The sequence below is a fragment of the Grampus griseus genome, assembly GCF_964374135.1.
Source record: "Grampus griseus genome assembly, chromosome: 3".
Classification (NCBI taxonomy): domain Eukaryota; kingdom Metazoa; phylum Chordata; class Mammalia; order Artiodactyla; family Delphinidae; genus Grampus; species Grampus griseus.
The window spans coordinates 77,549,524-77,574,767 of record NC_139019.1 but is presented as its reverse complement, the minus strand read 5'-3'; the positions used below and the strand labels follow the sequence as shown (position 1 = coordinate 77,574,767).

The 25,244-nt window shown below is 40.5% G+C and overlaps 1 protein-coding gene across 13 annotated transcripts in view; it reads right to left on the bottom strand.

Moving 5' to 3' along the window:
• Positions 1-25,244, bottom strand: part of CAST (calpastatin) — a 125,474-nt gene that overhangs the window by 44,772 nt on the left and 55,458 nt on the right. For 9 of the 13 annotated variants that reach the window (XM_082650618.1, XM_082650620.1, XM_082650622.1 and 6 more), the window contains 3 exons: positions 16,423-16,482; positions 1,597-1,662; positions 811-852 (listed from right to left, as the gene is read on the bottom strand). In XM_082650618.1, coding sequence (XP_082506744.1) covers positions 811-852; positions 1,597-1,662; positions 16,423-16,443 — 129 coding nt within the window. In that variant the 5' untranslated portion in view covers positions 16,444-16,482. The remainder of the gene's footprint in view (positions 1-810; positions 853-1,596; positions 1,663-16,422; positions 16,483-25,244) is intronic. The other 4 variants (XM_082650624.1, XM_082650628.1, XM_082650621.1 and 1 more) reach the window with 1 other exon arrangement.

The following is a 25,244-nucleotide window of genomic DNA, read 5'->3' as shown; positions in this document are numbered from 1 at the left end:
CAGGGGCCAAGAGGCCTTACACAAAATCATATAAGTTTCATCTTTCACCCAGATGACTCTGCCCACCGCACTCCCCACCCTTGCCTGCACTTAAAGTACTTCAGCCCAAATCATCTTTGTGCTTCCCTACAGGAAAACTTGTGGTCTGAGGCAACTGCTCAAGTGTACTTGAAAGAAATAAAGTATAGCACCTTATTGAAGAGAAACATTTGCCCTGCCTGCAGACACCCTGGGGTCATCTCCATATGGACTGGAATTGGCTTTCAGTCTAGACAGCCATGAGTCAGGAAAGCAAGGGAAGCCGTTCCCAAGGGAAAGTCAGAGCTGTCTCCTGAGTAACTGATAACTAGTTCCACCAATGGAAATAAGACCATCAAGATAAACCCAGGGCCTAGTCTAAGGAGAGACTCTCATCTTTAAGTTATCTAGGTGTTGGGTTCAATAGACACCTTTATTCTTGATGTCTCATCATTAATCAGTAATCAAATACTCATTACCCTTTGTCCCTTGTCCTTTGTTCCTGTTGCTTTTTTTTAAAATTACTTCAGCTATAACAAAAATCTAGATTTGAATAAAATGCCTTCTGAAGTAGACTTATAAAATACTATTCATTTTAGCAATATATGGATTTAATGTTATAATTATTTTATATACACTCTATATAATCATGTTCAAAAGGGTAATCTAAAATTAATTTAATTAGCTGACAAAATTTTTTTTTACCATTTAGTAGCACCAATAGAGGAAATGAGTTATTCATTATTGTTGCAAAGACTCCAAATAACTCACTAGTTGACTTAAATCATTTACCTTAGTTGATTGTGACTTCTTCTCAGGTTCTGTTTTTACAGCCTAAATTCAGAAAAAGAAAGAAAAAGAAAGGAAGGAAAAATGAACATAGTTTACAAAGTTTATCATATATTTTCTTCAACTAAGGAAGCTAAAAAAGATAATTTTTATGTATTTATAAATATAAACTTCATGAGTTAAAATTATACTTTTCTTGGAACTGTAACTCTTTATTTATTTATTTGTCCACACCACCTGGCTTGTGGGATCTTAGTTCTCCAATCAGGGATCAAATCCGTGCCCCTTGCAGTGGAAGCATGGAGTCCTAACCACTGGACCGCCAGGGAATTCCCGGAATTGTAACTCTTTAGATAAACACTTAAGCACACTAATTAACAGTCTGCTCTTACTACTCAGATGGCAATTTGCATCTTACTTCTGTGTGTATTAAAATTATGTAAAGATTTATTACTATGAACATGGTAGCTAATACATAAGCAAACTAAAATAAAAACCCTCATCCTTCAAAGCCACTAACATCGTTTATCTCTTTATGAGTGAAATCCTCAGCATAGGTTTCAGCTGATGATGTAAAACAATGGGAGGCTGACAGTATCAAGAACACAGGAAGCAGTGAAATTGATTTTTAGTGCCAGAATGTGAGCCATGGGTAACTAAACCTACCAGAAGCCCCTGATGGGTCAAAGTGTTGCAGAAGATTGTGAACTGAAATTATTAGCACGTATTAAGCAGCTGAAGTGACCATTAGTAAACAGAAATGTTCCCTAGTACAATGAACCACATCACCTGTTTTTTGTGTCTTTTCTTATTAGGAGAATGCAGTCCTTCCAACTGTTTGCTGACTGGAATGGCCTAATATATAAGAGAACAGCCCCAAGTGTGATTTTATTTTATTTGGCAGTCAAATAAGTAACATGAATAAACAGGGCTAAAGGTTTGTCAAAAGTTTTCTGAAATTCTGTCAGCACAATATTACAACAATTTTGTAAATAGCGCATGGATTTTTGTAGCATGATAAAAATCTAGCAATCGAATCTAAAGTTCTAGGAATGCTTCTGAAGAGCTGGTTGTTATTTAGGATCTTTAGTGGAGTATTTTACAATTCTACCCACCCAAAAGTTAACCTGTGTCAAAAAAGACAATTACTTAAGTATACACATGCATTCTCCGTACAGGGAAGATATGAAAACAAGAATAAAATCTGATTAAATATTTTATGAACCTTTCAAAGTAAGAGATTAAAAATTAGGCCTGATGCTTCTGCCATTTCTTCCCCTTTTATCTGCTCAGTGATATCAGCACAAACGCCTACTTTTTTTTTTTTTTTTTTTTTTTTTTTTTGGTACGCGGGCCTCTCACTGCCGCGGCCTCTCCCGGTGCGGAGCACAGGCTCCGGACACGCAGGCTCAGCGGCCATGGCTCACGGGCACAGCCGCTCCGCGGCATGTGGGGTCCTCCCGGACCGGGGCGCGAACCCGCGTCCCCTGCATCGGCAGGCAGACTCTCAACCACCGCGCCACCAGGGAAGCCCACAAACTCCTATTTTTTATTCTATCATTTGAAGAGACTGATGCCAAATACCCTCTTAATTTATCATGTCTTGTGCTTCAGTAATGAAGGCACATGTGTTCCTCACATAATAGACCCTTGTTATGCCAACACACTTATTGTTTTGGAAAGGAAACAAAGTTCAGGAACAAAGAAATGTTTTTAAAATTTAAAATTTTGGATCCTTTCAAACTGGATCCTTGTTAATGAGTTTCTGTACATGCTACTCTGCTTTTTTTATGAGTTTATGCAAATGAAATTTATTAAATGATTAACAAGGAAAATAAGCCAGCTGGTATTTTAAAGGTTTGAGTCTATTAATAGCTTCTAATTTGTAATTTGGCATTTTGGCAATATTTTGCATGGAAGAACTCTACAATACAATTAAGAATGTATACTCACAGGCGCAAGCAGCTTCTAATGAAATATACATTTTAATCAGTAATCACTGACACATCTCCTAAATTTATTTTTGGTGGTGGTGAGGCTGATGAACATAATACTGATGACAATAATAACTAATGCTTATTATAGCCTCTCAGTACAAGGGACTGTTTGAAACTCTCTTAGTCCAACCCTCTTAGTCCTCATAATAATCCTTTGAGACGGGTATAATGAGTATCATTATTATCACCATCATCATCATCATTCCCATTTCATGGATGAAAATTGAGGCACATGGAAGTTAAATAACTTCCCAAGGACACCCATGGTGGAGCTGGGGTTATGTGTTCTCAATCACTGCACTGCACTGCATTGTCTCTCCAGTGCCAGCCACCTTCTACTGGGCACCTGCTGTGGGACAGGCACTGTTCAATAGCCTTATCTCTGTTTCCTTACACAGTCTGGTGAGAAAGGTACTATTATCATCCTCCTCCAAATTGTACAGATAAGGACTCACAGACTTCTAAAACAAACTTATGGTTACCAAAGGGGAAAGCTGTGGGGAGGGATAAATTAGGAGTTTGGCATTAACGTATACATACTACTATATATAAAACAGATAATCAACAAGGACCTACTGTATAGCACAGGGAATTCTACTGAATAGTCTATAATCACCTATATGAGAAAAGAATCTGAAAAGGAATGGATATCTGTATATATATAACTGAATCTCTTTGCTGTATGCCTGAAACTACTAACACAACATTGTAAATCAACTATAATCTAATATAAAATAAAAATTAAATTAAAAAAGGAAATGAAAGCCAAGAGGAATTTTCCAGCATCACAGGCAGCATAGAACTAGGAATAGCAGCCAAGCCGTCTGGCTCCAGTGTCCACTCTACAAAGCCTCTCAGAGATCTCAACCTGATTAACAATGATCTGACCTTTCATCCTACACACAGCAGTGTGACTACCAATCCTAGTGTGAGGGACAAGAGAGAGAGAACATAGATCTAGACATATTACCTCCAGAGCTAGACTGACTTTCATTTCAAAGCTGTAGAACATGACAAGGATTTGATATAGGCTTTATTTGAATTAACATCTTTTCTCTAAAAGCTCAAAATATTTAGAGAAATATGCTCATAAAGTTTACAGAAATCTCCAAGAGGAGGCTGATATAAATGTTATGAAACAAACATGAGAAGTACATGAAGGGGAGAGGAGCTTCATGATGGCGGAAGAGTAAGACGTGGAGATGACCTTCCTCCCCACAAATACATCAGAAATACATCTACATGTGGAACAACTCCTACCGAACACCCACTGAACGCTGGCAGACCTCAGACCTCCCAAAAGGCAATAAACTCCCCATGTGCCTGGGTAGGACAAAAGAAAAAATAAAAAACAGAGACAAAAGAATAGGGACGGAACCCGCACCAGTGGGAGGGAGCAGTGAAGGAGGAAAGGTTTCACACACTAGGAAGCCCCTTCGCGGGCGGAGACTGCGGGTGGCAGAGGGGGGAAGATGCGGAGCCACGGAGGAGAGCATAGCAACAGGGGTGCGGAGGGCAAAGCAGAGATTTCCGCACGGAGGATCGGTGCCGACCAGCACTCACCAGACTGAGAGGCTTGTCTGCTCACTGCCGGCACGGGTGGGGGCTGGGAGCTGAGGCTCAGGCTTCGGAGGTTGGATCGCAGGGAGAGGACTGGGGCTGGCAGCATGAACACAGCCTGAAGGGGGCTAGTGTGCCACAGCTAGCCGGGAGGGAGTCTGGGAAAAGGTCTGGAGCTGCCAAAGACGCAAGAGACTTTTTCTTGCCTCTTTGTTTCCTGGTGCGCGAGGAGAGGGGATTAAGAGCACCAGTTAAAGGAGCTCCAGAGACAGGCGCGAGCCGTGGCTTTCAGCGCAGACCCAGAGACGGGCATGGGACGCTAAGGCTGCTGCTGCCGCCACCAAGAAGCCTGTGTGCGAGCACAGGTCACTATCCACACCTCTCCTCCCGGAAGCCTGTGCAGCCCGCCACTGCCAGGGTCCCGTGATCCAGGGACAACTTCCCCCGGAGAACACACGGCATGGAGAACACAAGGCGCAGAGAACACACGGCACGCCTCAGGCTGGTGCAATGTCATGCCGGCCTCTGCCGCCGCAGGCTCACCCCGCACTCTGTACCCCTCCCTCCCCCCGGCCTGAGTGAGCCAGAACCGCCAAATCAGCTGCTCCTTTAACCCTGTCCTGAGCGAAGAACAGACGCCCGCTGGCGACCTACATGCAGAGGCGGGACCAAATCCAAAGCTGAACCCCAGGAGCTGTGGGAACAAAGAAGAAAACGGGAAATCTCTCCCAGCAGCCTCAGGAGCAGTGGATTAAATCTCCACAATCAACTTGATGTACCCTGCATCTGTGGAATACCGAATACACAACAAATCATCCCAAATTGAGGAGGTGGACTTTGGGAGCAACGATCTATACATTTTTTCCCCTTTTTCTCATTTTGTGAGTGCGTATGTGTATGCTTCTGTGTGTTATTTTGTCAGTATAGCTTTGTTTTTACCATTTGTCCTAGGGTTCTGACTGTCCATTTTTTGTTTTGTTTTGTTTTTTAGTATAGTTTTTAGCACCTGTTATCATTGGTAGATTTGTTTTTTGGTTTGGTTGCTCTCTTCTTTCTTTTCTTTTTTTAATTACTTAGAAAATAATTATTTAAAAAATTTTTATTTTTTATTTTAATAACTATTTATTTTACTTTACTTTATTTTATTTTATCTTCTTCTTTCTCTCTTTCTCTTTTTTCTCCCTTTTATTCTGAACTGTGTGGATGACAGGCTCTTGGTGCTCCAGCCAGGCGTCAGGGCTGTGCCTCTGAGGTGGGAGAGCCAACTTCAGGACACTGGTCCACAAGAGACCTCCCAGCTCCACATAATATGAAACAACAAATATCTCCCAGAGATCTCCATCTCAACGTCAACACCGAGTTCCACTCAACGACCAGCAAGCTATAGTGCTGGACACCCTACACCAAACAACCAGCAAGACAGCAACACAACCACATCCATTAGCAGAAAGGCTGCCTAAAATCATAATAAGGCCACAAACACCCCAAAACACACCATCAGACGTGGACCTGCCCACCAGAAAAACAAGATCCAGCCTCATCCACCAGAACACAGGCACTAGTCCCCTCCACCAGGAAGCCTACACAGCCCACTGAACCAACCTTAGCCACTGGGGACAGACACCAAAAACAACGGGAACTATGAACCTGCGGCCTGTGAAAAGGAGACCCCACACACACTAAGTTAAGCAAAATGATAAGACAGAGAAACTCACAGCAGATGAAGGAGCAAGGCAAAAACCCACCAGACCTAACAAATGAAGAGGAAATAGGCAGTCTACATGAAAAACAATTCACAATAATGATAGTAAAGATGATCCAAAATCTTGGAAATAGAATGGAGGAAATACAAGAAATGTTTAACAAGGACCTAGAAGAACTAAAGAGCAAACAAACAGTGATGAACAACACAATAAATGAAATTAAAAATTCTCTAGATGGGATCAAGAGCAGAATAACTGAGGCAGAAGAACGGATAAGTGACCTGGAAGATAAAATAGTGGAAATAACTACTGCAGAGCAGAAGAAAGACAAAAGAATGAGAAGAATTGAAGACAGTCTCAGAGACTTCTGGGACAACATTAAATGCACCAACATTCAAATTATAGGGGTCCCAGAAGAAGAGAAAAAGAAAGGGACTGAGAAAATATATGAAGAGATTATAGTTGAAAACTTCCCTAATATGGGAAAGGAAATAGTTAATCAAGTCCAGGAAGCACAGAGAGTCCCATACAGGATAAACCCAAGGAGAAACACACCAAGACGCATATTAATCAAACTGTCAAAAATTAAATACAAAGAAAACATATTAAAAGCAGCAAGGGAAAAACAACAAATAACACACAAGGGAATCCCCATGAGGTTAACAGCTGATCTTTCAGCACAAACTCTGCAAGCCAGAAGGGACTGGCAGGACATATTTAAAGTGATGAAGGAGAAAAACCTATAAGCAAGATTACTCTACCCAGCAAGGATCTCATTCAGATTTGATAGAGAAATTAAACCCTTTACAGACAAGCAAAAGCTGAGAGAGTTCAGCACCACCAAACCAGCTTTACAACAAATGCTAAAGGATCTTCTCTAGGCAAGAAACACAAGAGAAGGAAAAGACCTACAATAACAAACCCAAAAGAATTAAGAAAATGGGAATAGGAACATACATATCGATAATTACCTTAAATGTAAATGGATTAAATGCTACAACCAAAAGACACAGACTGGCTGAATGGATACAAAAACAAGACCCATATATATGCTGTCTACAAGAGACCCATTTCAGACCTACGGACACATACAGACTGAAAGTGAGAGGATGGAAAAAGATATTCCATGCAAATGGAAACCAAAAGAAAGCTGGAGTAGCAATTCTCATATCAGACAAAATAGACTTTAAAATAAAGACTATTAGAAGAGACAAAGAAGGACACTACATAATGATCAAGGGATCGATCCAAGAAGAAGATAGAACAACTGTAAATATTTATGCACCCAACATAGGAGCACCTCAATACATAAGGCAAATACTAACAGCCATAAAAGGGGAAATCGCCAGTAACACAACCATAGAAGGGGACTTTAACACCCCACTTTCATCAATGGACAGATCATCCAAAATGAAAATAAATAGGGGAACGCAAGCTTTAAATGATACATTAAACAAGATGGACTAAATTGGTATTTATAGGACATTCCATCCAAAAACAACAGAATACACATTCTTCTCAAATGCTCATGGAACAGTCTCCAAGATAGATCATATCTTGGGTCACAGATCAAACCTTGGTAAATTTAAGAAAATTGAAATCGTATCAAGTATCTTTTCCGACCACAATGAGAAGCCCACGCACCGCAATGAAGAGCAGCCCCTGCTCGCTGCAACTAGAGAAAGCCCAGGCGCAGCAATGAAGAACCAACGCAGCCATAAGTAAATAAATAAAATAAATAAAAGAAAAAACAAAGAACAGTTGCATCACGCACACCCCTTGTACCACCCCTTTAAAAAAAAATAGACTATGACATAAATCACAGCAAGATCCCTTTTGACCCATCTCCTAGAGAAATGAAAATAAAAACAAAAATAAACAAATGGGACCTAATGAAACTTAAAAGCTTTTGCACAGCAACAGAAACCACAAACAAGATGAAAAGACAACCCTCAGAATGGGGGAAAATATTTGCAAATGAAGCAACTGACAAAGGATTAATCTCCAAAATTTACAAGCAGCTCAGGCAGCTCAATATCAAAAAAAAAACAATCCAATCCAAAAATGGGCAGAAGACCTAAATAGACATTTCTCCAAAGAAGATATACAGATTGCCAACAAACACATGAAAGAATGCTCAATGTCATTAATCATTAGGGAAATGCAAATCAAAACTACAATGAGATATCATCTCACACTGGTCAGAATGGCCATCATCAAAAAATCTACAAACAATAAATGCTGGAGAGGGTGTGGAGAAAAGGGTGCCCTCTTGCACTGTTTGTGGGAACATAAATTGATACAGCCACTATGGAGAACAGTATGGAGGTTCCTTAAAAAACTACAAACAGAACTACCATACGACCCAGCAATCTCACTACTGGGCATATACCCTGAGAAAACCATAATTCAAAAAGAGTCATGTACCAAAATGTTTGTTGCAGCACTATTCACAATAGCCAGGACATGGAAGTAACCTAAGTGTCCATCGGCAGATGAATGGATAAAGAAGATGTGGCACATATAAAGAATGGAATATTACTCAGCCATAAAAAGAAACGAAATTGAGTTATTTGTAGTGAGGTGGATGGACCTAGAGTCTGTCATACAGTGAAGTAAGTCAGAGAAAGAGAAAAACAAATACCATATGCTAACACATTATATATGGAATCTAAAAAAAAAAAATTGGTCATGAAGAACCTAGGGGCAAGATGGGAATAAAGACACAGACCTACTAGAGGATGGACTTGAGGATATGGGGAGGGGGAAGGGTAAGCTGGGACAAAGTGTGAGAGTAGCATGGACATATATACACTACCAAATGTAAAATAGCTAGCTAGTGGGAAGCAACCGCATAGCACAGGGAGATCAGCTTGGTGCTTTGTGACCACCTAGTGGGGTGGGATAGGGAGGGTGGGAGGGAGGGATATGCAAGAGGAAAGAGATATGGGGACATATGTATGTGTATAACTGATTCACTTTTTTATAAAGCAGAAACTAACACACCATTGTGTTAGTGCAATTATACTCCAATAAAGATGTTAAAAAGAAAAAAAGAGGTACATGAAGGGAGGTGGAGACAAGATGGCAGAGTAGAAGGACGTGAGCTTTCCTCTCCTCATGAAAACACTAAAATCACAACTAACTGCTGAACAACCATCAACAAAAACAAACAAAGAAACAAACACTGGAACCTACCAAAAAAGATATCCTACATCCAAAGACAAAGAAGCAGCCACAATGAGATGGTGGGAGGGGCGCAATCATAATAAAATCAAATCCCATACCTGCTGGGTGGGTGACCCACAGACTGGAAAATAAGTATATTGCAGAGGTTCTCCCATAAGGGTGAAAATTCTGAGCCCCATGTCAGGCTCTGCAGCCTGGGGGTCTGGTTTTGGGAGGAGGAGCCCCTAGTGTGTCTGGCTTTGAAGGCCAGTGGGGTTTGATCACAGGAATTCCACAGGACTGGGGAAACAGTAACTCCAATCTTGGAAGGCACACACAAGGTCCTGTGTGTACCAGGACCCAGGGAAAGAAGCAGTGACCTCACAGGAGTCTGGGCCAGACTTACCTGCTGGTATTGGATGGTCTCCTGTGGAAGCAGGGGGTGGCTGTGGCTCACTCTGGGGACAAAGACATTGGTGGCGGTAGCTCTGGGGAGTACTCATTGGTGTGAGCCCTCCCGGAGGCTGCCATTTTCTCACCAAGACCTGGCCCTACCCAACAGCCTGTAGGCTCCAGTGCTGGGATGCCTCAGATCAAACAACCAACAAAGCAGGAACACAGCCTCACCCACCAGCAGACAGGCTACTTAAAGTCTTCCTAAGCCCACAGCTAAACACACCCCCTGACACAGCCCTGCCCACCACCAGAGGGACAAGACCCAGTTCCACCCATCAGTGGGCAAGAACCAGGCTCTCCCACTAGGAAGCCTGCACGAGCTCCTTAGACAGCCTCATCCACCAGGGTGCAGACAGCAGAAGCAAGAAGAACTACAACCCTGCAGCCTACAAAACAGATACTGCAATCACAGAAAGTCAGACAAAATGAGATGGCAGAGAAATATGTCCTAGACAAAGGAACAAGGTAAAACCCCAGAAGAACAACTAAGGGAGGTGGAGATAGGCAATCTACCTGAAACAGAATTCAGAGTAATGACAGTAAAGATGATCCAAGATCTCAGAAAAAGAATGGAGGCACAGATCGAGAAGACACAAGAACTGTTTAATAATGAACTAGAGGAAGGGGAGAAAAAAGACCCACAAAAACAAATTCAAAACAATAAAATGACAATAAGAATATACATATAGTTACCTTAAATGTAAATGGATTAAATTCTCCAACCAAAAGACATAGAAAACAAGACCCTTATATATGCTGTCTACAAGAGACCCACTTCAGATCTAGGGACATATACAGACCAAAAGTGAGGGAATGGAAATTGAAAGAAGGCTGGAGTGGCAATACTCATATCAGACAAAATAGACTTTAAAATAAAGACTGTTACAAGAGACAAAGAAGGACACTATGTAATGATCAAGGGATCAATCCTCAAGATAATATAACAACTGTAAATATAATATGCACCCAACGTGGGAGCACCCCAATATATAAGGCAAATGCTAACAGCCATAAAAGGAGAAATTGACAGTAACACAATAATAATGGGGGACTTTAACACCCCACTTTCATCAATGGACAGATCATCCAGACAGAAAATCAATATGGAAACAAAGGTCTTAAATGACACATTAGACCAGATGGACTTCATTTATATTTACAGAGTATTCAATCAAAAGCAACAGAATACACTTTCTTCTCAAGTGCCCACAGAACATTCTCCAGGATTGATAATATCCTACGCCACAAAGCCAGTCTCAGTAAATTTAAGAAAAGTGAAATCATATCAAGCATCTTTTCCAACCACAACTCTATGAGATTATAAATCAACTACAAGAAAGAAACTGTAAAAAACAAAAAGATGTGAAGGCTAAACAATAAACAGTATGCTACTAAACAACTAATGGATCACTGAAGAAATAAAAGAGGAAATGAAAAAATATCTACAGACAAATGAAAGTGAAAGCATGATGATTCAAAACCTGTGGGATGCAGTAAAAGCAGTTCTAAGAGGGAAGTTTATAGTGATACAATCTTACCTCAGGAAAGAAGAAACATCTCAAATAAATAATCTAACCTTACACCTAAAGCAACTAGAGAAAGAAGAACAAACAAAACCCAAAGTCAGTAGAAGGAAACAAATTATAAAGATCAGAGCAGAAATAAAGGGAATAGAGACAAAGAAAACCATAGAAAAGATCAATGAAACTGAAAGCTGGTACTTTGAAAAGATAAACAAAATGGATAAACCTTTAGCCAGACTCAGCAAGAAAAAAAGGGAGAGGGCTCAAATCAGTAAAACTAGAAATGAGAAAGAAGTTACAATGGACACCACAGAAATACAAAGGATCATAAGAGACTACTACAAGCAACTATATGCCAATAAAATGGAAAACCTAGAAGAAATGGACAAATTCTTAGAGAGGTACAATCTCCCAAGACTGAACCAGGAAGAAATAGAAAATATTAACAGACCAATCACAAGTACTGAAATTGAAACTGTGACTAAAAAACTCCCAACAAATAAAAGTCCAGGACCAGATGGCTTCACAGGCAAGTTCTATCACTTAGTGAAGAGTTAACACCTACCTTCTGAAACTATTCCAAAAAATCGCAGAGGAAGGAACACTCCCAAACTCATTCTATGAGGCCACCATCAACTTGATACCAAAACCAGACAAAGAACCACCAAAAAAGAAAATTATAGGCCAGTATCACTGATGAACACAAAAATCCTCAACAAAATACTAGCAAACTGAATCCAACAATACATTAAAAGGATCATCTACCACAATCAATTGAGGTTTATCCCAGGGATGCAAGAATTTTTCAATATCTGCAAGTCAATCAGTGTGATACACTACGTCAACAAATTGAAGAATAAAAACCATATGATCATCTCAATAGATGCAGAAAAAGCTTTTGACAAAATTCAACACCCATTTATGATAAAAACTCTCCAGAGAGTGGGCACAGAGGGAACATACCACAACATAATAAAGCCCATATATGGCAAACCTACAGCTAACAACATACTCAACAGTGAAGAGCCGAAAGCATTTCCTCTAAGATCAGGAACAAGATAAGGATGTCCAGTCTCACTGCTTTTATTCAACATAGTTTTGGAAGTCCTAGCCATGGCAATAAGAAAAAGAAATAGAATCCAAACTGGAAAAGGAGAAGTAAAAATGTCACTGTTTGCAGATGACATGATACTATACCTGGGAAATCCTAAAGATGCTACCAGAAAACTACTAGAGCTAATCAATGAATCTGGTAAAGTGCATTATACAAAATTAATACAGAGAAATCTGTTGCATTTCTACACACTAACAACAAAAGGTCAGAAAAAGAAATTAAGCAAAGAATCCCATTTACCATTACATCAAAAGAATAAAATACCTAGGAATAAACCTACCTAAGGATGTAAAAGACCTGTACTCCAGAAACTATAGGACGCTGAAGAAAGAAATCAAAGATGACACAAACAAATATACCGTGTTCTTGGATTGGAAGAAGCAATATTTTCAAAATGACTATACTACCCAAGGCAATCTACAGACTCAATGCAACTTATCAAATTACCAATGGCATTTTTCACAGAACTAGAACAAAAATTTTTAAAATTTGTATGAAAACACAAAAGACCCCGAATATCCAAAGCAATTTTGAGAAAGAAAAACAGAACTGGAGGAATCAGACTCCCTGACTTCAGACTATACTGCAAAGCTACAGTCATCAAAACAGTATGGTACCAGCACAAAATCAGAAATATAGATCAATGGAACAGTATAGAAAGCCCAGAAATAAACCCACGCACCTATAGTCAATTAATCTACAACAAATGAGGCAAGACTGTATCATGGAGAAAAGACAGTCTCTTCAATAAATGGTGCTGGGAAAACTAGACAGCTAAATGTAAGAGAATGAAATTAGAAAATTCTCTAACACCATACACAAAAATAAACTCAGAATGGATTAAAGACCCAAATGTAAGACCAGATACTATAAAACTCTCAGAGGAAAACATAGGCAGAACACACTTTGACATAAATCACAGCAATACCTTTTTGGACCTGTCTCCTAGAGTAATGGAAGTAAAAACAAAAATAAACAAATGGGACCTAATTAAAGTTAAAAGCCTTTGTACAGCTAAGAAAACCATAAACAAAATGAAAAGGCAACCTACAGAATGCAAGAAAATGTTTGCAAATGATGTGACCGACAAGGGATTAATCTCCAAAATTTACAGACAGCTCATGCAACTCAATATCAAAAAAACCAAACAACCCAATCAAAAAATGGGCAGAAGACCTAAACAGACATTGCTCCAAAGAAGACATACAGATGGGCCAAGAGGGACATCAAAAGATGCCCAACCTTGCTAATTATTAGAGAAATGCAAATGAAAACTACAATGAGATATCACTTCACACCAGTCAGAATGGCCATCATCAAAAAGTCTACCAACAATAAATGCTGGAGAGGGTACGGAGAAACGAGAACCCTCCTACACTGTTGGTGGGAATGTGAATTGGTACAACCACTATGGAGAACAGTATGGAGGTTCCTTAAGAAACTAAAAATAGGGGCTTCACTGGTGGCGCAGTGGTTGAGAGTCCGCCTGCCGATGCAGGGGACACGGGTTCGTGCCCTGGTTCGGGAAGATCCCACATGCCGCAGAGCGGCTGGGCCCGTGAGCCATGGCCGCTGAGCCTGCGTGTCCGGAGCCTGTGCTCCGCAACGGGAGAGGCCACAACAGTGAGAGGCCCGTGTACCACAAAAATAAATAAATAAATAAAATAAAATAAAATAAAATAAAATAAAATAAAATAAAAAAGAAACTAAAAATAGAGCTACCAGATGATCTAGCTATCCCACTCCTAAGCATATATATCCGGAGAAAACAATGGTTCAAAGAGATACATGCACCCCAGTGTTTATTGCAGCACTGTTTACAATAGCCAAGACATGGAAGTAACCTAAATATCTGTGGACAGATGAATGGATAAAGAAGATGGGGTACATATATACAATGGAATATTACTCAGCCATTAAAAAGAATGAAATAATGCCATTTGCAGCAATGTGGATGGACCTGGAGAGTATCATACTAAGTGAAGTAAGTCAGAAAGAGAAAGACAATATCACATGATATCACTTACATGCAGAATCTAAAAAAAATGATACAAATGAACTTATTTACAAAACAGAAACAGACTCACAGCCTTCGATAACAAACTTATGCTTATTAAAGGGGAAAGGTTGGGGTGAGAGATAAATTGGGAGTTTGGGATTGACATATACACACTAGTATGTTTAAAATAGATAGCCAACAAGGATCTACTGTATAGCACAGGGAACTCTACTCAATATTCTGTAATAACCTAAACGGGAAAAGAATTTGAAAAAGAGTAGATACATGTATATGTAAAACTGAATGACTTTGCTGTACACCTGAAACTAATACAACGTTGTAAATCAACTACACTCCAATATAAAATAAACATTTCTTAAAATTAAAATTAAAAAAAAATTTAAAAAGCAGCACATGAAGATAAGATGATTAATGAGAATAGTGTGATTGAAATCCACCAAGGAAAGAGAATTGAGGCAAAAAGTGGTCCTGAGTCAGCCACTGGTGACACTTCATCATGTGCATCTTATTTTTGTCTCTCCCTCCTTCTCTCTCCTACTTTCCTCTCTCTCTCTCCTCTTCATCCAGTTCCGTAGAAGTGCCAGGAATTCTCATGATTCATGCTTAGCAATGGCTGAAGTGTTTGCTGACACTTACTCTGGATAACAGGGCACACTTGAAATAATCATTGGTCCTCAAGCTGAGAGTCAGCAGGGGTGGATTATAAACAGGCATTGTGTCAAATGAAACCAAAATAATAAAACAGAAATCCTATATTTCTGGCTTTCCTTTCTCTCCTTACTTTAACTTTCATGGACTCTAGGTTCAATGAGAATTTTTTTTTTGGGGGGGTAAATATTTCTACTACAGTCTTAAGATTATTTTAAGATTAAGGTCAGATTTTTTTTATTTTTTAAGATTAAGCTTGGTATAAATAAGTAGTGACAGCTAATAGATTAATTACGGATCAGTTAACATATATTTTGAAAATAATTAAGAAATTAATGTAAATGTAAATTACTAAGTAAAAACATAACTTTAAATTAAAAATAAATTTAAAAATTAAAATGAGTGCTAAATGACATTTATAAGAGCTTAGAGTGGGACAGTGTGTTTCAAGGTATTTGCAATGTCCTTTAAAGAAAAGTTCAAGATGAGGCCATAGGATCCCTCAGTAGCACTAAGTTATGGTGCCAGTACTAAGTTATGGCATAGGATCCTACTTGGGATAGTAAAGTTACAAGGAAAATAGAAAGCAAAAGTATGTGGGTAATTTTCAACAAGCGAAATTTGATAATAATGGAGCTGGGGTAACTCTTAAAGGCACTAAAGAATATTAGCTCATAAGAATTAGTTGAGAGCATCTTGAGAATGCTCTCTCTTTAATCTTCCATCCCAAAACACTCCCAAGAAACACGGTTTGAGTCATGGTAATTAGGGGAGAGGGTTTAAGGCAGCTCAGCCAGCTCTTCAGAACTAGGCTTACTCCACGTGGCAATCACACTGGAGGACATGCTTGTATTTTTTCTTCTGAAATTCCAAGAAATTATAATCAGAATAAATCCCAAGAACTTGACAAAGGTTTATCAATAAGATGGTACCCCACATGACTCAAATTTCAGAAAGAAACTTCAGAAAGCATCTGAAATAACCAGTATCTGTATCACTTCTTTCTATGTTCACTTAGTGTAACCTTTCTCATTCTTAGATTTAGTTTTAAGTGGCCAGGATAATAAAACCATTTTAGCAAGAAATTAAGAATTTATATTCTTTTCTAGATCCAGAGAAATGTATTTAGAGAAATTATCTTACAATTTAAAAAACTCAAGTCTAGAACCCAAAAAACTCTTGCTGACTACTCTTTTCTAGATATTCTAAAATGACGTATAAGTGTATAGATGGTGTTTGAGGCAAATACTGAAAGGAAAGTTGAGTTTCCAAAGACTCTCATTAATTAGGAAGAAAACGTTTACTTCCATAGCCTAAGTTTCCTAGGACACATAACCCATCTGTCAACAGCCCACATTCATTTTGCTTTACCATATAATCAACTGAAAGGCATTCACCCAAGTTGACCCTTGAAGATTCTCCATACCTTGGTTTCTGTGGGATTCATAATGGAAGACTTCCTGGTTGAAGCAGAGGAAGTTGTCACCTAGAAAGGAAAGAAATAAGAAGCTTAATTATAGTTAACCTACAACCTTCTTTGTCCTTCAGGTCCTTTTAACCAAACTTACTCTTAACTCTTTACCTTGGTTTTACCTCACCTAGAGTACCACTCCCATAAAAGTTCAGTATGTGGTGTTGCCCAGTGGGTAAAAAGCCTTTGTAACCAGATCAAATGGGTTCACATTTGGAGTGTGCTACTTACTAAATAATCCTTGGGCAAGCTACTTAAATTTTCTGATCTTTGGTTTCCCCTTTCTCAATGTTTGTTCCGTAGGTAACAACTACCTTCTAAGTTTATTACTGCCTGGTATTTAAGTACTCAGTAAATATTATTCTAATTATTGTTTGTATTATTTTCAGAAAGAACATGGACTTTGAAACTTACAGAATTTTGTTCAAATGCCAGCTTTGCCTATTACTAGCTCTGTGACTTTGGGTCTTAGTTTTCCAAGTATATAAAATGGGGCCTATAATGTCTATTTTGCAGGGTTGTAATTATTTGCGATAATGTGGGTAAAATGCCTGGCACATTATAGGTGTTCATTAAATTGCTAGTGCATTATTCCTAGGCTATTGTAAGATAGACAAGTAGGCATAGCTCTGGGAAATAGGCTCAGGTAGATTAGAATCGTCATGTAAGGAAGAGAAGGTGGGAGATCGTGTTGCAGAGGGGATATTGCTATATTATCTGTCTCATCTAGGCTCCTCCCTGGAGGGCAAAGGTGATGAATGGTAACTGAAGTATTCAAGAAACACCTTTCCTAGGGATGTGGAGTCAGCCCCTGCAATCTAATCACCCAAGCAGGGGGATGTGGATGTGGACACTTGCATGGGTACTCTAGTAACTTACACTGGTTAATATTAAACTCACAATTACATTCTTTGTGAATTCCAACTCAGGCTCATTTAAACCTCCTTAACATTTGAGTTCCATTAGGTTTTAGAGCCCAGAGATTCCATCTGGCACCAGTTGTCTTCTTAAGTAACTGGCTGTCAGTAAACAGCTGCTCCCTGCCAGCAGCACCCAGAGCCCCATCCCCTGATGCCTGGCCCTGAGCCACTTCAGAAGCTCAGTCCCCGGGCAGGATGGACCCATCCCTGCTGGTGCCCCAGCTCCCCTACCTCGACACACCACACTCAAGGTGACTGCGTGAACCCACTATAACCCATGGCCCACGAACACGATCACTTTCCCCACCGACCTCATTTAATGTGGAGCATGTTGGCGCTTAGAGTTAAATTGCCACATTTTACAGATAAAAGCCCAAAGCTTTAGTATACTGACTTTTCAAACATAGTCATATGAACTTAACTATTCCTGAGCACCCTTAAGCAGCCCCCCACCCTAAAACACACACACACACACACACACACACACCTTGTCACTGTGGCAGGCATGTGCTGTCTCTCTCACATTCTCTTTGGGATAAAGAACTGGAAGAGGTACCAAAGTAGATTTCCCTCATCAAATTAATGGACAAATATGTGAATATGCATTTTTCCTGGAGAATTTTTTTTTTAGTTTGTGGGGATTAACATTCCCATATCTATACAATTCTGTCTTTCCACAAGTAGAATTGGTTGTACAAAGGTCCGTTCAAACTCAAGAAGTTCCACTTAGCTACATCCCACTCCTTCAGTGATTTCCCTCAGCCATCTAAAACCACCCAAGACAAACACTCCACACAAAGGTTCTTTTTAAGCTGCAAATCTTCGGGTGAACATTCATTTTCTAAACATCCAAGTTTATTAAAACATTCCTGAAATTACATAGCCTTGGGTTTTCCAATCTGCCTTACTGCTTTATTAAGCAATAGCTGGAAGGGATCCTTAAATCCTAGAAAGAAGACTTTCAAAGGCTCACCAAGGACAGTCAGATCTCCATGGAATGCCTATAAGTAAGCATGGAGCAGGCTGTAATGGGAATTTAGCTGAAGGCCTTGGCCACACCTGTTCTCAGCATAGATTCCTCCGTGAAAGTTTTATCCCGTCACTAAGGCACTAAACATTTTGAAACTAAAATAGGAAAACTACTTCATGGGGGCTGGAAAGGAGGCAAATAATCCCACCCTGTTATGGGCTGGTTCAACTCTGGCTAAGTGTAGTGTGTTCAATCTTATTTGTAAAGACAAGGAAAGTTTACTATTTCTTACCTTTACTGGGGGAATATATACACTTTCAATTTAAATCTTCTACATGGTTTGACTTTCTAATCATAGGTGTGAATAACTTATAATTTAAGAATTTTGAAGAGTTAACCCATAAATCTTTGAAGAACCTTAGAGAAAAACTTTGAATGTGTAGGTTTTAAACAGATGAGGAAAATGGTATCTCATAAAGATTAAGTGACCCATCAAAATTTACCACAGTTCATTGGCTCCGGAAGTATTTATCCAGAACATAGTTTGTGTCAAGTACTGTGTTCGCTGATGGGAAACCGACAGACCTGTCTCTGACCTTGTGAAAGTTACAGTCTGGTCAGAGATGACATTAATAGACTAACCACTTCAATCCCACTCCTGGGCATATAGCTGGACAAAACTATAATTCAAAAAGACACATGCACCCCTATGTTCACAGCAGCACCATTTACAATAGCCAGACATGACAAAAACCTAAATGTCCATCAACAAAGGATAAAGAAGATGTGGTGTATATGTATATATATATGTATACACACACACAAACACAATGCAATATTCTCAGCCATAAAAAAAGAATGAAATAATGCCATTTACGGCAACATGGATGGACCTAGAGATTACCATACTAAGTGAAGTAACTCAGAAAGAGAAAGACAAATACCATATGATATCACTTACATGTGGAATCTAAAATATGACACAAATGAAATTATCTACAAAACGGAAACAGACTCACAGACATAGAGAACAGATTTGTGGTTGCCAAGGGGGAGAGGGATGGAGATTAGCAGATGCAAACTATTATATATAGGATGGATAAACAACAAGGTCCTACTGTGTAGCCCAGGTAACTATACTGAATATCCTGTGATAAACCATAATGGAAAAGAATATGAAAAAGAATGTGTATACATATGTATAACTGAATCACTTCACTGTACAGCAGAAATTAACACAACCTTGTAAATCAACTATACTTCAATGAAATAAATTTAAAAAAAGAATAACCACTTTATTAACTACTTGTGATAAGTGCTATAAAGGAAAATCACAGGGTACCATGTCCCACAGACTAGGCAACCAGATCTAATTCAGGGGACAGTCAGGACAGGTGATGCTGAAGAAGTGACAGTTAATGTGGAGATTGAAGGATACGGGGGCATCACCCAGGCAGAAGGCGGGGAGGACCCTCCGAGATGTCTGTGCCAGGGCTGAGCCAGGCCCCCTGACTTTTAAACCAGTGACTCTCTGCTGCAGGACCGACCACTCAGCCGGTCCTAATATCAAGGCATAGCCGGTTTTAAAGCAACATCAGTGCTCAAATACCAAAATCTCTCTATGGAATTAGGACTGTATATAAGACTAAAGTGCGGCCATAACAATACTCTCCCTCCTAAATGACCCATGCAAATCTCTTGACATCCAGAGTATTATGAATCATTTATAATCCTTAATTAGGGCACAAATCAGAGTAACAAAGAACAGAGAAAAAGTACTTTAATATAATTATTTTCCACCCAGCCACTCAACAATTGCTGTTTAAAAAGCAATGAGCCTGGGGCTGAGGATACACAATGAATGTCACTGTCACAGCCTTGAAAGAGTTCACAGTCCAGCTCAATAAACAGACATCAAACAGGTTTAGTTACAACTTAAGTGCTCTAACAGGTATGAAGAAAATCCTAGGTGACCGAAGAAATGTTTTGGTTCTAAGTCAGTTGTAGGCCCACCTGAAGCAATCTTACTGTGTTGTCAAATCTCATTAAAACAAAGCAATATCGATCAAAGAAAGTAATTGCAGCCTAGAAAAAATTAATATTTAATCCTGTACTTATCCAGTATGGCATGTTAACGTTCTGGCTTTATTCAACAAAACCTCTTTAAATTTGTTTACTTGCTACAATAAGAATTTTGGAGTTCACTGCAGGAAATGATTAGAAATATGAGGGGGAGATGGTATGCTTTTAAGACCCCTGAAAAATGGAAACTGCTTTCCTTTTTCACATATATTTTGCAAAGGTCTCCCATACTACAGCCTTTTAGCTCTCTCACCTGTTCTGGCTACGCTAGTCTTCGCACGTGTCACTCCCACGCGCATGCCTCCCTCTATAGTAGAGCCTGCGATGATGACTCCTGTTACCCCCTGTATCACACAGAAATCCTTTCTCTTGCCTTTAAAGACCCTAGTCTCCAATCCCACCGCATCTCCCAGCGCAGAACATCTGCTCCAGGCAGCCAGCCCATCCCTTTCTCAGAGCACAGCTCTCTCACCTCCCCCTTTATGTTTTTTTTCACATAAGTGCCACTGGTTGGGATGCTTCTCTTCCCCAAATATCCGAATCCTACATGCCCTTCCTTTCAGGTGTATCTCACTAGCGCCAGCCCTGGCACTGTAACTTCCGAACCACTGCAATCCTAAGTGGGCATCCATCCGCCTTCGCCAATCCCCGCTCACTTACAGTACCATATACAGGCAAGTAATGACCTAACTGCAGCATGAAGTCTCTCCTCCACCACATGGGGTCCCTTTAAAAGAGCTGTCTGTTGGGTACACTAATCTGCTCACCCCCACTCTTACTCACGGCAGGTTTCTATCCAAGGCTTTCCCTTGATTCTGCAGGATGCCTAGTGAGGCTGCACGAGAAGAGAAGCAAGACCTAGGACCAACCCAACGATCCTGTGATGCTGGATGTGAGCGGAGAGGGTTGTGAGCTCGCCCACAGGTCCTGGCTGGACCCAAGGGCTTCTTCAGAAGGGGCGGGGTCCTAGAGGGCTTACTCATCCATTCTGCTGCCATTAAATCTGGCTGATGAAAAACTCATTCCCTCGGCTCCTTACCTCTCTGTCTCCCATGTCCTAGAGTCTTTTCACTTGCTTGGGCTCCCAAAAAACAGCTTCTTTCCAGGCACTGTCAGCTGGTTCATGGGAATCCTCCCCTCCCGTCACTCAGCCTCACTTTGATCTCCCTCCTTGCCCCAGCTCAGTTCAGAAAGTGCAACCAGAGCACACCCAGCAGATGAGTCAGCGGCTGCCGCTCACCCCATACCTTGCTTCCTCTCCCCACCCCTCACTGCCAGCGTTCCCACAGCCTCCCACCGGCAGCACCAGTCACCCTTCACACACCCCAGCTGTCTTTGTTTGCGGAGGGTTACTGAGAATGCCAGCCCACGTACGTGCTGCCCTTTTCCACCTGATAATCCATCCGCAGTTTCACTTTGAATCACTGACCATCCTCTTCCCCAGGGCTGCTGTGACGCAGGGAGCTCCAGGTCCAATCCCCAGCCCTCTGACCTGTTTCCTTCTGGAAGCCTTTTCCACTTGGTCCATTCTTCTCTTTAATATTTAGTCACAAACCCTCTGCCTTCTCTCTTATATTACTGCATCCTCGGAGAGTTGATTTCTCCCCATGCTTTATTATTTTTTTAATACATTATTTATTTATTTACTTTTGGCTGCGTTGGGTCTTCATTGCTGTGCGTGGGGGCTACTCTTTGTTGCGGTGTGCAGGCTTCTCATTGCAGTGGCTTCTCTTGTTGTGGAGCAGGGGCTCTAGGCGCGCCGTCTTCAGTAGTTGTGGCACGTGGGCTTAGTTGCTCCGCGGCATGTGGGATCTTCCCGAACCGGGGCACGAACCCGTGTCCCCTGTATCGGCAGGCGGACTCTCAACCACTGCTTCACCAGGGAAGTCCCTCTTCTCCCCCTACCCTCCGCCCATGATTTTAAATATCATTTACTATGTGAACAGTTCTCCATACTTTATCAGCAGCCCTACTTTATTACCAGACAACATTATTTTACCTTAAAGGGAGGAAGCCAAGAAAGTCAGATGCAGGCTCAAATGCCGACTCCAGCACTTACTCATTCACATTAATTATCCTCCCAGAAGCCTTCAACCTCATTTGCAAAATGGGAGTAACACCACCTGCCTCTGGAGTTGCTGTAAGGGCCAAATGACGTAATTCAGGGAAACTCATCTGCCGCTGAATTGCTTGGAGTCTACCTCCAAGTCCTCATTACCATTCCATCCTTTTAATTTCTTTCCCTGGTCTAATCAGGTATCTCTCACACCTGGATTACATCAAGGCCTTTCTAATAGTTTCCATGCCTTGTTCTCTCCCACCCCTATCCCCACCCCCACTTCTAGCTCCCACTCCTTTCTATCGCTGCCTAATTTACCTGAAATCAATGCATACTATGTTCCCACTCTGATGAAATACTAAACTCTCAGTGGTTTCTCACTGTCCTAGATAAGGTCCAATGTCTTCTGCCTGAACCTTTGACTTTCCATATTTGACCTAATCTCCTCATTCCACTACGTCTCTTGCTATGCCCCACACCATGTCTCCCCACCTCCCAGGATGCTGTCCTTCCTGTCTCAGGAGAACCTCATCGGGCAGCATAACTCACTGGTTAAGAGAGTGAGAGGGCTTCCCTGGTGGCGCAGTGGTTGAGAGTCTGCTTGCCGATGCAGGGGACGCAGGTTCGTGCCCCGGTCCGGGAAGATCCCACATGCTGCGGAGCAGCTGGGTACGTGAGCCATGGCCGCTGAGCCTGCGCTCCGCAACGGGAGAGGCCGCAGCAGTGAGAGGCCCGCGTACCGCAAAAAAAAAAAAAAAAAAAAAAAAAGAGAGTGAGAGGCGGCTCTGGACTCAAGACTGGTGGAATTCCAGCTAGCATTGAATTCATGTGCAACCTCGAGCAAGTTACTTAACCTCTCTGTGCCTCAGTGTCCTCATCTATAAAATGAGAATAGTAACAATTCTTACCTTATAGGGTTGTTTTAAGGATAAGTTGATGTACATGAACCCATTACAACAGCACTTGGCAAGTGGTAAGTGCTGGACAAATGCTGGTCGGTGTTATCATCACCATCAGGCTCCCATCCACCGCTGAGGAAGCCTTTCTTGTCATCCCCACCGCTGAGGAAGCCTTTCCCTGCTCAGACAGCTCCTACCCTCCCCTTGAAGATTTAGCTCAAGATACAACACCTGTATCTGCTTTAGCTCATATTACCTTCTCAACTCTCATATGTTTGTACTTCTCACTTGAACACGTAATCATATATGCTGTTCAGGGTTACCGAGTCTTTTCTAAGTGTATGTCATGTCTTATCAATGAAGCTGTAAATTGATCAAGAGGCAGGGGTCATTTCTATTCTCCACAGTGCCTACCACAGTGTTTAATAGCAGAGAGGAGCTCAAAAATCACTGTTGATTCCAATATTTGTTTCCATTTTCTAAATGTCAACTAAAGTTTCATTTAAACAAAGAATGAAGTATAGTTTTAATACCTTGGTTCTTTTTTAAAAAAAAGCTAGAATCAAGAATATAATTAATAACTCAGAAGAAAGGTTCAGCCTGAAAGCTTCTTAGTGGTGATGAGTCCACAGGTAAGTCGATTAAACCTGAAGAGCAACTGGCTTCCCATGTGGAAATACCATGCACCCCACAGGGCTATTGCGAGAGTCAATTACATACCAAATATTAGGGCAATCTGGGCAAAGCACAAAACAAATATTAAAAAATTTTTTTTAATTTAAGAAGTTCTGACAAATCAAAATCAACTTAACTGATTTTTAACTTTTAAAGTTAACTCTGCTAGATGCACAAGAGAGAAATGTATAATTTGCTTCTGAACCATAATGAGATTCTTACCTTAATAACATATCCCAAAAATGAAAGAAAAGAAATCATGGGGTTTTTTTAAAGTTCTTTCTTCACAGGATCTGTCAGACAGACCCAAACCTGAACTCCATGAGGGCAGGGACCATGCCTGTCTCAGCTGCTGCAGGCACCCAAGCATCGCACACAGTAGTTGCTTAATAAGTATGTGTTAAATAAATAAATGTATACATTTGTACATGAATAAACATGAGTATTATCTGATGGCTCAAAAGCAACATTATACGAGTTTTATTCAATCATCAGAAATTTTGTCCAAAGCACAGGTCAGAAAACTGGTTAGGAAAACATAAATATCTAGTCTTTTACATCTTTATTGTCATTACCCAGTACTTGTATAACTTTAAAAAAACGCATATACACAAAAAAATCCCTGAGCTGCTTCCTGTAAGACACCTGGAACAAACAATAGACGGCTAATGAGGGTCTTTCTAAAAAAAGCACTGGCGTTCTTTACAAACACCATTCATGGACCCAGTGAGAACAGGTTCACGGTGATGGATTATTCACCTTAGGAGATGAATATTCAGATGTTTAGCTCTTTCTATTGTTTGCCACGCAGTCACACCATGACATACCGTCTTGTCTTGCAATGCCTTTAATTATTTAACATAATAATGGTGCTTCTAAAGAGAACTGCAACTCAGTCACCTAACAAAGTATAGTATTTAATCGTAACAGAAAACGTGATACTGATGAAATGGGTCATCTATGAATGAAGTTGAGCCATCTCTTTCCGGGAGAACATGGCTTTGTGCCAGCAGATCTAATCAGGGCACCAACTTACATCTCAGCATGTATGTAATATAAGAGCAGGTCAATTGCGATAGGATCTTAAGTACAATATGAAGTTATAAGAGATCAGAAGAGGGAGACTATTTCTGAGGTGTGGGTTTGAAGATGGCTAGGAAAAACTTCACAGA